The sequence below is a fragment of the Apiospora hydei genome (assembly GCF_038363865.1).
Source record: "Apiospora hydei strain CBS 114990 chromosome Unknown utg000008l_segment0_segment0, whole genome shotgun sequence".
Lineage (NCBI taxonomy): Eukaryota > Fungi > Ascomycota > Sordariomycetes > Amphisphaeriales > Apiosporaceae > Apiospora > Apiospora hydei.
The window spans coordinates 493,735-505,944 of NW_027117367.1; the positions used below are offsets into that span (position 1 = coordinate 493,735).

General features: G+C 55.7%; 4 protein-coding genes across 4 annotated transcripts; all 4 read left to right on the forward strand.

Moving 5' to 3' along the window:
• Positions 1–319: 319 nt before the first annotated feature.
• On the forward strand, positions 320–1,604 carry PG997_010689 (S-adenosyl-L-methionine-dependent methyltransferase; the record flags this gene model as incomplete). Its single annotated transcript, XM_066815004.1, has 2 exons — positions 320–535; positions 657–1,604. 2 exons carry the CDS (start codon positions 320–322, stop codon positions 1,602–1,604), a joined length of 1,164 nt encoding a protein of 387 aa, XP_066664294.1.
• Positions 1,605–3,063: 1,459 nt separating this feature from the next.
• On the forward strand, positions 3,064–4,206 carry PG997_010690 (pyruvate dehydrogenase E1- beta subunit; the record flags this gene model as incomplete). The annotated part of the gene is made up of 1 exon (XM_066815005.1): positions 3,064–4,206. The coding sequence occupies one exon, from the start codon at positions 3,064–3,066 to the stop codon at positions 4,204–4,206; it is 1,143 nt and encodes a 380-aa protein (XP_066664295.1).
• Positions 4,207–5,839: 1,633 nt separating this feature from the next.
• Positions 5,840–7,159, forward strand: PG997_010691 (uncharacterized protein; the record flags this gene model as incomplete). Its single annotated transcript, XM_066815006.1, has 1 exon — positions 5,840–7,159. One exon carries the CDS (start codon positions 5,840–5,842, stop codon positions 7,157–7,159), a length of 1,320 nt encoding a protein of 439 aa, XP_066664296.1.
• A 2,188-nt stretch (positions 7,160–9,347) lies between these two features.
• Positions 9,348–10,549, forward strand: PG997_010692 (uncharacterized protein; the record flags this gene model as incomplete). The annotated part of the gene is made up of 3 exons (XM_066815007.1): positions 9,348–9,570; positions 9,656–10,186; positions 10,251–10,549. The coding sequence occupies 3 exons, from the start codon at positions 9,348–9,350 to the stop codon at positions 10,547–10,549; spliced, it is 1,053 nt and encodes a 350-aa protein (XP_066664297.1).
• Positions 10,550–12,210: the final 1,661 nt, after the last annotated feature.

Sequence of the window (12,210 nt, forward strand, 5' to 3'; positions counted from 1 at the left end):
TTGTCGCTTGGGCAGATGCTCGGGGCTCTCCCTTCGTGACGGGGAGAGGGGATCCATATTAATCAAATGATAGACCAGATCTACTATTGCTACCACCGCTGCTACCGCTATTGCTAGCAGCTCCCTTTTCTTAAGTTGACTTGACTCGCTGGCCAACTTGACAAGCGGAGGCTCTTGTGATCGTACCACTACTACTTCCAGATCATCGCTCCTTCCTCTCCTTCCTCTTCCTTTACCTTCCTCCCGACTAATTTGCATACCCAACTTTTAATCATCTTGCCCGCTTTAGCCCTTCTTCAACAACGCCCCATCATTCAACATGGCTAGCAAGAGCAAGATCCTCGAGAAGCAGGATCGCGAGCGCGATGCCGCCTTCAACACCGCCATGCACGGCGAGGCCTCGGGGGCCGATGGTGGGTTCCGCGCCATGCTGCGTAAGGGTGGCGGTACCGCCGCCCAGCGCGCTGCCACAGAGGAGTACTTCAAGCACTGGGACAACCAGGCCGCGAAGGACGAGACCGAGGAGACGCGAGCGGTAAGTAGCACTTTGCACCAGAAAGCCACCTGGCAGCGCTCGAAAGGGGGTCGTACGATCCTTTTCGTGCGACCTGCCTGTGCAAGAACCTATGAAGCTAATTTCTACTCTCTGTCCTCAGAAACGAACCGCTGAGTACGCCACGCTCACCCGCCACTACTACAACCTCGCGACCGACTTGTACGAGTATGGCTGGGGCCAGTCCTTCCACTTCTGCCGCTACTCGATCGGCGAGTCCTTCTACCAGGCCATCGCGCGCCACGAGCACTACCTCGCACACCAGATCGGTATCAAGGAGGGCATGAAGGTGCTGGATGTTGGTTGCGGTGTGGGTGGCCCCGCCCGCGAGATCGCCAAGTTCACCGGTGCCCACATTACCGGCCTGAACAACAACGACTACCAGATCCAGCGCGCCACCGCCTACGCAAAGAAGGAGGGTCTGTCGCACCAGCTGGCCTTCGTCAAGGGTGACTTCATGCAGATGGACTTCCCCGACAACAGCTTCGATGCCGTCTACGCCATCGAGGCTACCGTGCACGCCCCCGAGCTGTCGGGCGTCTACAGCGAGATCTTCCGCGTCCTGAAGCCCGGTGGCGTCTTCGGCGTCTACGAATGGCTCATGACTGACGACTATGACAATGACAACCTGCACCATCGCGAGATCCGCCTGGGTATCGAGCAGGGTGACGGTATCTCCAACATGGTCAAGGTCTCGGAGGGTCTCGAGGCCATGAAGATCGCTGGCTTCACCATGATGCACCACGAGGATCTGGCTGACCGCCCCGACCCCATGCCCTGGTACTGGCCCCTGGCCGGCCAGTGGAAGTACATGCAGAGCATCTACGATATCCCTACCATTGCGCGCATGACCTGGTGGGGACGTGGCCTTGCCCATCGCTTCGCCGGTATGCTGGAGATGCTGAGGGTTGCCCCTGCCGGTACTCGCAAGACCGCCGACAGTCTGGCCGTGGCCGCTGACTGCCTGGTTGCTGGAGGCAGGGAGCACCTGTTCACCCCTATGTACCTGATGGTCGGCAAGAAGCCCGCCGACACCAACGGTTCGTCATAAAAGAGAAAAGATCGCAAGAGAGGAGAGGCGCGCACAGAAGAACATAATGAGGTGCAGTAGGGGTACGCACACTGATGACATCAAACATCACACAAATACCAAGCATCCCTCACGAGAGAAGAGGGCAGACGTCACGAGACCGCGACATGACGGGACCTGACAGCCGACCAAAGCTGCATATATCCTTTAGTAGTAATAGAGGGCCGAGCTGACAGCACCCACCGCGCCCCCGTCTTACTGCATACCTATGTAGCTAGGAGAGACCGGGGACGGGTTGGGATCGAGTTCTGGTCCCTTGATTCTATGTATCTATTTTCCGAACCCGACCTTAGCATTTGGCGGAGTATTGGGGGTTTTTGCGAAAGAGTCAGCATCGACAAAAGAGCATGTTAGAACTAATACAACTTATGAACAAACTTGTTGATCCACGTAAGGAAGCTGGTAGTAATGCATGGAGCGCCAGTGGCGCTGCGAATTGACTTTTTGGTTAGGTTTACTCGCTGGGACCTGCTGGAGCTTCGGGGCTTTCAAGCTCTCAAGGCCCCGACTTGTAGCTCTCCTGGGTAATGGATTGAGCATTTTGATAGCTTTGTGCATATCAGGCCGATACTTGACATGCTGCAGCAACACCCAATTGGTAGAAGAATCAAGCAATTCGTGGAGGCATGGGCAGAGGCAATGTGCTTGGTGTTTTATATGCATCTACCTACGTGTGATTCCACACTCGAGTTGCATTGGCACCGGGGATCCCCAACGAAGATTCCTGTTGTCGTTGATAGAGTCGGAGATTCTGTTCTGATAAGAAACAGGACCCTTGAGCTGGTTCCAGATTCGGTGCCGGGCTAGGCTGGAAGAGAACTAGCGCAATTGAGATATCGTGGGCAAGCCCAACAAGAGCGCTTTCCTATTCTCCCCGAGAAAAAGTTGAGCGCAAAAGTCGGGACCTGACTTGGCTTTGCTGGACGGCGATTGGCTCAGCGGCGGGAAAGTATCCAGCAAAAATTACAAAGGCTGTACCAGCTAGAGGGAAAAAATCCCTCCAACGAATCTGGTTGCTTGATTGCGACCAGCACGCTGTCCGCCAGCAGCAGTAGCCCCAGATCCCTCCAGATAACCTAAGGTTAGAGAGCCAGAGAGCACAGAGAGAGAAAGCTGAAGCAGGACTTGAAGACAGACAACGACAGCTTAGCTCCAATCGACTCAGCAGCTCACCCGCTCAACCCCCTGCAACTTCAACGCCTGCACTTTTTTGCGGCTTGCATGCTGACTTGATTTTCCACCCTTCCACGACTTCCGATCCCCAGTCCGAAATCTCACTTTTTGTCAATTGCCCATCTGCCTGCCATTTCTTCCGGTGGATCTCGGATTGGACTTGATCTAGTCTTTCTTTTTCCTTCTACCCTCCCTTGGCCAATTGACCCTTCGCTCGACGCTCGTCTGCCGATAGCCCTCCCACAAAATGTCGCGATACCTTCGTCCGGCAGCCCGCGCTGCGGCCTCCGTCTCGCGAGCCACCGCCTTCTCTCCCTTCGCCACCTCCACCATCCGATCCATTCCCCGAGCCACCCCCATATTCGCTCAGCGAAGGACGTACGCCGACAACAAGGGCGTCAAGGAGTACACGGTCCGTGATGCTCTGAACGAGGCTCTGGCCGAGGAGCTCGAGGCCAACGACAAGGTCTTCGTCCTCGGTGAGGAAGTCGCCCAGTACAATGGTGCGTACAAGGTGACCAAGGGTCTTCTGGACCGCTTCGGCGACCGCCGTGTCATCGACACCCCCATCACCGAGTCCGGTTTCTGCGGTCTCGCTGTCGGTGCTGCCCTCAGCGGTCTCCACCCCGTCTGCGAGTTCATGACCTTCAACTTCGCCATGCAGGCCATTGACCAGATTGTCAACTCCGCCGCCAAGACCCTGTACATGAGCGGTGGTATCCAACCCTGCAACATCACCTTCCGTGGCCCCAACGGTTTCGCCGCTGGTGTCGGCGCCCAGCACTCCCAGGACTACAGCGCCTGGTACGGCTCCATCCCCGGTCTCAAGGTCGTCGCGCCTTGGTCCGCCGAGGATGCCAAGGGTCTTCTCAAGGCCGCCATCCGTGACCCCAACCCCGTCTGTGTCCTCGAGAACGAGCTTCTCTACGGCCAGGCCTTCCCCATGTCCGAGGCCGCCCAGAAGGACGACTTCGTTCTCCCCATCGGCAAGGCCAAGGTCGAGCGCTCCGGCAAGGACCTGACCATTGTCACCCTCTCCCGCTGCGTCGGCCAGTCGCTTGAGGCTGCCGACCAGCTCAAGTCCAAGTACGGTGTCGAGGCTGAGGTCATCAACCTGCGATCCGTCAAGCCCCTCGACCTCGAGACCATCATCCAGAGCATCAAGAAGACGCGCCACCTTATGGTCGTCGAGTCCGGCTTCCCCGCTTTCGGTGTCGGCTCCGAGGTCCTCGCTCTCGCCATGGAGTACGGCTTCGACTACCTTGCCGCCCCCGGCCAGCGTGTCACCGGTGCTGAGGTCCCCACTCCCTACGCTGCCAAGCTCGAGGAGATGGCCTTCCCTACCATTGACATCATCGCGAACCAGGCTGCCCGTCTTCTCAAGGTCTAAGCCGAGTCGCAACGACAAGGTGGAGTTTGGAAGGGAGCGAGTGCGGTGGAAGTGGTCACTTGTTAAGCCATCATCGAAAGAACCGAAACCCCTTTCCATGAGAAGCTAAAACAAGGACGTGGCGGGTTGAGGCTGCATTAGCTTGCAACCCAAAAGCGTAACAAAACTCTCTCTCCCACACATATATCACAGCCTATGGTTTTTTGTTCTCTTGATAGTAATGCGCAATTGGCATGGCATAGACGCGGAGTATGGATTTTCCCAACGGGGCCCAAAGATAGGTCACAATTACGACGACGCTACGCGGCTGTGATTCTCAGAGGAGAGGGGAACAGCATGAGGGGCGATTCTGTACTTGTAAAGCTAAGCTAGAGAGGCGTGTGAATTGAAGAGAATCTGTACAATCCAGTAGTTGGTTTGGGTTTTTCGAGTCTGCCTGTGGCGTCGTGCTTCCGTTGTCGTAGGAATGTCACCAGGCTGACAGCATGTGAACCTCGTTAAAAGTCATCATCAGTCAGTCAGCTACAGCCGACCTTATCGGCTCTACGTCCGACGATTGGTGGTGGTGGGGTTTCTCGAGCATGAGATTCTGGACCTCCTGGATAGCTGGGTGGTAGTGTTAGGACTCGACAAGCAGCCTGAGTTAAGAGACTTTGATACGTTTTCGTCGATTCAAAGTCATTGGGTACCATCGATGTTCTGGGGAAAAGAAAGTATCACAAAAGTCGATGTACAAGCTACCCCTATTTGATCTGTCGGCGCTTCAGATAGGGGTAGCTCGTGTATCTTTTAGGGCGGAGTTGGGGAATGCTTCGACTCGGAATAGACGGCGCGGGAGCCGTCTATGGCAGCAGCTGTCAGTCTTCGGAACTGGAAAGTGCATTTTTGGCCACTCGCTGCCTTCCAACCTACCAAACCTACCTGGCTTTGCTTCCATTTGCATTTCTCGCAACCACGTAATGGTAATCGGGCATCTTATTTGCTCCATGTCATGCATATTTATCTGCCTTGCCCACCCGCTCTCGTAGGTTTCTTCGGTATTCCTGTCGCCGTTGACTCTTGTTGCCGACAGACGTAGGAGGAACGGCCAACATGATTATTTGTCAGAAGCCGCCCTTCTCAAGGCAATCGCACCAACACAACGACGAAGCAGGCTATGATGCAGCACTGCTACATGCAAGAACAGAAGAGCTGCAACTCACTTATACGCATCAGGCAGTTCGAAAAATGATCTACTTGTCATGCTGCAGCTGTAGAGACTCCAGCTCAGGACTCCACTCGAAATTCCCAGATGCTTATGACGGCGCTGTTCCGCTCCTATTTCGCACCCCTGTCTTCAGCTGAACAATAATGGCCTGCGAGTCATCATCGTAACCACCTGAACCTGAACCAACAGGCCACTTACAACTGTTGGCAATGGTCCGTATGAGGATATAATCGTTCATTTTCCAGTCCGCTCGCCATGGCGAGAGCTTGGCGTTGGGTCATATGTCTTGAAGAGCTGAGGGTTCTTGACCCTCTGCTAATGTCCCGGATTACTACTCACGACTTATACCCCCCGTTGAACCTCCAATATCCAGTCCTGTAGGAAGAGAGTAAATACCTCAAGCACATATTGAAAACACTGATAACAATGCCTCCAGAGTACGCCGACCTAGCCCCGCAGATCCTGCGCCAGCGGCTCGTCGTCGAAGGCTACCCGGCCAAGGCCATCGGCGAGAGCGAGATCAGGGACTACCTGTCCAAGCTGTCGGAGATCACGCGGATGACCCGCCTGCTCGAGCCGGTCACGCATAAGAGCGATCTCTACGGCTGGGCGGGATGGATACACTGGGAGACCAGCGGCGCCCACTTCTACGCCTGGGAGAAGCCTCTGCTGTTCTTCAGCGTCGACATCTACACGTGCAAGCAGTTCGACCCGAAGCTGGTGGTGGACTTCACGCGCGACTACTTCCAGGCTAGCGACATCGCCGCTAAGGATTTCAGCTCCTCATCGGCTCCAGATCTAACTCTCAGCGAGAAGGCGCCGGTCGCCCCGGCAGATATCGCCCGCTACACGTTGAGTGACGCCGATCTGGACAAACTGTCCCGAAAGCTGCTTGCTGAACAGCCCCCTAAAGTCACCGATGCCCTAATCGTGTACCGGCTGGACGGGACAGACGAGCTATCCAACCTAGCCCGACACATCGAGCGCGAAGTATTCGAGGAGACCTTCGGCAACGACGAAGGACAGATGCGCCAGATCTACGGCCTATACGAGGATGTCAGCACCTTCTTCCTCGCCATGGACCAGCTCGCCCGCCGCCCCGTCGGCGCGCTGCGAGCCATGCGCCCGCGCGCGGACCTGGGCTTCCTGACGCTGCGGGAGGCGGAGAAGTACGCCGGCGTCACGCCCGCGCAGTTCCAGGCGCACCACGGCCTCGTCGAGGAGGCCGACTGGGCGGACAGGACGGTCGACTGGGGCACCCTAGCCGTGCCGAAACGGCACCGTGCGGCTAACAGGCACTTACTGGCGGCGGTGCTGTTCCGCGCGGGGCAGGTGCGGTCCTGTCTCGAGGGCGCAAGGCATTATATTATGCTCGCGGACGCGGAGCTGCATCGCACCTTTGACATGATGGGGTTCCCGTTCGCGGCGCTGGCGGGGACGGGGGCGTTTAGCTATGAAGGGTCTGCGGAGAGTGCGCTGCTGTATGGGCGGCCGGGGGAGTTCTTTGCGGCTATGGAGGGGAAGTGCGCCGAGACCACGGATAAGAGGTTGGGGCCGATCTTAAGGGCTTTTGTTGCGCGGTTCGTGCATGGGGTGGGCGTTGATCATCGGTTCATGTTTGAGTTTGCGGTTGGGCCGGGGGTTCGTCGCCGGTGCCGGTTTCTGAGAGGGTGGGCGGCGGTGGCAGGGCGAAGCTGTAGATGGTATGCGGTTGAGGATGGTGTCTCTTTATCGGCACGTCTATAATAGCCCCTGGACATACCCTCCAACGCACTGATCGCAGGTGTTGACTCTACCTCATCTGAAGTCCCAGGGTGATATTCGGCTCTTCGCTTAGCACTATAGCATCACATATAACCTTTGGCGGTAATGCGCATACCATCTGGCCCATCTGCGATCCTTGACCAGGAGCGTGTTGACGACATCCGACATCCGACTGCAACGCATTGGAATCTACGACGTTGCAAACCCAGATGTCATTGCCCCTGGTCGGTTTTCGAAAGATCAGACGACACACTGAGCAGCATGCTGTCTGGCTGCCTCGGCAAACCGGATTCGGTCTTTTCATGCATGGTTTCATCCGTGAAGGATCCTTGGGAACACCATTCCGCCTTCACCTCCCGTGACGACGAATGCGCGAACTCATATATAGTAGTCTATATCAGGCTGCAGTGACTACCTATAGAAATACGCTCTCGGGCATGGGAAGCACGGGGCCTGACTAAAACACTAGGATGTTAGAAAGCTTATCCCAACCGCGGAATCGTAGTTACATGGCCGGACTCCGTGCTGTTTCATCGCAACCCACTCATCCATCCCGACGGGTACGGAACGGGTTTAGCGAGCTTTTTCTTCTTTGAGCGATTGATGATAGAAAACGAGAGAGGGTCTTTTTTGTCTTTTTTTTCAAAACGCTTGCTGCTACTGCCACAGGTGGTTGGCACATTAATGCGTGCAGTCGCCCTTGCAACTACCGGGGGCCAAGGGCCTGTCAGGTCGGTCTCGGCCAGGCAGATCGCCTGATCTGCTGTGGGCTTTGTAGGGGCCTAGCAGGGCGGGCTTAGGTTTCCCTAGCGCAAGATGTTCAAAATCAATTGCCCGAGCACTATTTTTAAGGCAAGAGATCATCGCGCAATTCTCCGAACGAGATAGCCCCCGGGCGATGGGATGTACCAGCTAGCTCCAATAAATCTAGACCTCGTTCTATTCGACATGGGCTTCCACTCTGCCAACTCAAGTTTGACCTCAGTCCTGATATAGAAGACATTATTTCAACGGCTTGCTACCCTTCTGTCATGCCGAACCTGTCTTATGTAGTAGCCCCCGTCGTGAAACCCCGTTCCCTGAACGACTGCCTTGGCTGAAGCCGTAAACTGAAGTGACATCCAAACTACTGCCAGGGTTTTTGGTGATATCGCCTCCTTAGCTTGGCGGGCAATGGACGAAAGAACGTTTCTTGCCATCCTGGGTGTTCTCGCATTAGGTGTGGTGGGTACGGGAAGCCCATATGGAACACACTAAACACTTCGAGGCAGATATTGGAAGCACTCTAATAGGCAGCGACAATAAGCATACCTTTATATTAATTGCTAACCAATTGGTTACCGATGCACTTGAATGACTCGCAAGGGTCCCGAGACCAACCTTTAGCAGCTTAGAGCAACCGGATTTGGTAATCAGTTGGTCGTTCATTGCCTTGAAGTAGGTCGCATAGGTCGCACCCTTCGGCGGAATTCCGGCCTTCCGCGCGGGCGAACGACCAGGCACGACGGGGGAAGCTGTAGCCTGCAGCATGCGCATTGTTGCATTTCTCAGCCCCTGGCTACTTAGCTAAAGAAAAAGAGCCCGGCATGAACGACGATTGGACGAATGCGACCCCGACGGATGGACGGACGAGCGGACGCGATCAGCCAGTGAGTTGACTGCTGCGCCCAGCCCAGCCAGGGAAGAAAGATCTTCTTGAGATGATGGACGGATTGGGGTGATGCTTGGGGCGGATCCCATTCAGATGAAACCTGCCGAGGACGAAACACATCGGATGGGGGAACCGATCTGGCAGACCGAGCTGGACCAAGAAAAGAGCCAAGGGAGCTTAAACCATCTCTTCCCCGTCTCTTCGTCGTTTAGGCTTTGTGTGCATTTTTGTTTTCTTGGTTGAATGGTCACGATATATAAAAGTGACCGGCAGTCCCTCCCCCAGCCCTTGTATACTAGCCTCCGCTTTCTTTCTGGGTTTCTTTGAGATTTCCCTCCCGAGTCTCTTGAGTGTGGACCGACGACCTATACAAATGTAAGCTGGATCTAACAACGGTGGCCACGACTTCCGACTTCCGACTCGACGACGACGACGACTTCTAGGTCGTCAGTAATGAGAAGAACGGAGGGGGCCAATCGAATATAGTCGCATATCATCACATTCTATCAACCAGCCAGCATGCTCGGGGGAGCCATATGGGGTGGCCCGGGGAAGGGGGAGCTCGACGACAACGAGGGGTACATTCTGGTCAATGTCTCGATCGCCTTCGCCGCCCTGACGTCCGTCTTCCTCGGCCTGCGCTTCTGGGCCAAGTCGTTCACGTCGCAGATCTTCGGCCTCGACGACGCCTTCCTCATCGCCGCGTGGTTCGTGAACCTGGGCATGTGCGCCATAGCCATATGTAAGTTTCTCTTCCTCAACGCCTACCTCCTGAAGCTCACTCTTGGCGATGATGACGATGAACTGACAAGGACCAACTTGAATAGTAATGACCTACGTCGGCGGCGTGGGCCGACACGTCGAGCACCTCGAAAAGACGGACCCGACCAAGCTCGAGGGCTGGGCCAAGTGCCTGCTGGCCTTCGAGATGGTCTACTTCACGTCCATGGCGCTGCCGAAAATGGCCATCGTGTTCCTCTACCTGCGCGTCTTCAACTGGCGCGGCGCCATGCGGACCTGGGCCTACGTCATCCAGACGCTGCTGGCCGCGACGAGCCTGTCGTTCGTGCTGGTCGCGTGCTTCCAGTGCCGCCCGCTCGCATACTGGTGGGACCGCACGATCCCCGGCGGCGTGTGCATCGATGTGCAGCTGTTTTTTCATGCGCAGGCGATCCCGGGCATCATTATGGATTGCTTCATCATGGGGCTGCCGCTGTCGACGATCTGGGGGCTGCAGCTGCCGACGGCGAAGCGCGTGGCGCTGGCGTTGATTTTCGCTATTGGCAGTTTCGGCATCGTCTCGTCGATTATTCGTGCCGTTACCTTTTTCAGCACAGCTGCTTTTGCGGATCGAACATGTAAGTTCTTGTACTGAGTAGCCCCTTTTACGCGAACGGCCCACTAACGAGAATGCTTGCATAGTCGCCTCCGTGGCTCTGGTTGGCTGGTCCGTCATCGAGACGGGCACCTACATCATCACCAACTGCCTGGCGAGCCTGAAGCCGCTGCTGAACTACTACTCGCCCGCCTGGCTGAAGCGCCTCGTCCACAGCACCGTGCACTCGGTGACCAAGTACGCGTCCTCGAACGGGACCTCGCGGGCCGGCGGCGGCGGCAACACTACCACCACACGGAGCACGGCGAAGAAGCAGCCGCAGCCGCGCGAGGACGAGATCGAGCTGACGGGCGGCATGCCGAGTCGGCGGCGCCGATGGGAGTAGGAGAAAGAGGCCTGCCCAGCCCGAGATCTATAGGGGGAGGTGCCAACATGGTGTCCCGGTTCTCCGTGGATGACGGCGGAGGAGGAGGAAAGGGGACTACGGCGGAGCCTTGGAGGCTCTAGGGGGCCCAGGGAGGTCTGGAAGACGGAACGGGAATAAAGGAAAGGAAAAGTAATGATACGAATGAATGAGAGTGCACCGAGATCTGATGATACCAGCTAGCATACCTGCTACTACTGCTGCTAATTAGTAGCCAATTGATTGATACCCCCCTATCTGATATCTTCGCCGTCCTTTACTTGAGATGATGACGGATTGCACAGCGGTGACACGAAAGAATTGGCGACACAGAATAATTGGAATGGGTAAATGGGTGACATGTGACACTGATCGAGAATTCGGCAGCAGGATGCAAGGATGTAAGAAACACCCTGAAAAGCGTCACCGCGACCCATCCTGTTGCCATGTCGCGATTCGTAGGGTAGGTGAGGCAATCTGGCAATGCAGCTGACGAGGGGTGGGAGGGCGTCGAGCCGATAAACCGCATAAGGACGCATGAGTGCGGCGTTTGGGTTCCAATTGCGACATGTTTCCTCGTTCGATTCTGATACCACGATGGCACGTGTATTGACGAGGTAAACCCCGATGCAAGGCGAGATAAATAACAAAATAGAGAGAGAGAGAGAGATGACATGGATGCTTGGCAATACTAAAGTAAAAAGTACCACGCAGCTGTATTGAGGAACACAATGACCTAGAAGCCCTCGGATCAACGTCCGTCAGTCTTATCAGCACGCATGCACCTGCACTTGGCACCTAAGCGATCTTCCATTACGGGGCTTGGGGGCCTCGAGCATCTGTTTTTAGCGGTCCTCGCACCAAGAACTCGCACCCCCACGGGCCACACGACCTCCCAAGCTCTCTACACCCTGCTTGCCATGGATTCTTCTCCATCCTCCTTCTGCTTTCATTCCGAGGCACTGCCAACAACATTGATGAACCGCACTTGCATACATTGTATTTCACATTGACCTGACCGGCAAAAGCGGGACCGTATCGTTCCTCCATTGGGCGTTTTTCTTCTTCATCCTACCACATTGCATGAGAAGACTGCATCCATCAACCATCGTACCGTAGTCGATCGCATGTCTCGGTTACCGGCCACACCCACCTGGACTTGCAGTGCTAGGCGCTGAGGGGACGAGCCAACCTGTGGCAAAAATAGAGAAATAGAGAAACTGAGACTGCAAACCATCCACCTTCCTGATCGAGGTATATCGGATTTTATCCAGCCCTCCTATTCTTAACAACAATTGCTTTTTATATCGGTGGGCACCAGCGGGTGACTGCTACACACAAACCCGCGTATTGGTTCACACCCGCACGGCTCGGGCTGTGGTTGAATTGGACTTGACCTGCAGTCCATCCGTCAATTGATTGGCGGCAACATGCTCCAGCGCCTGCTTGTGCAACCCCGGCCCATGGAAACGTCCGTCTGTGATTCGACCCCCAACTCCCAAGTCGTACAAATTTCAACTATCGTGACACACGGCTCCCAAGGTAGGGCCGAGGGAGGGTAGGTGCGTTGGAAACATTGATGCAGCGGGTTATGGAACCCTATACATATCCGAGCCTGACAGGATCATCCCATTGGCAGGTGT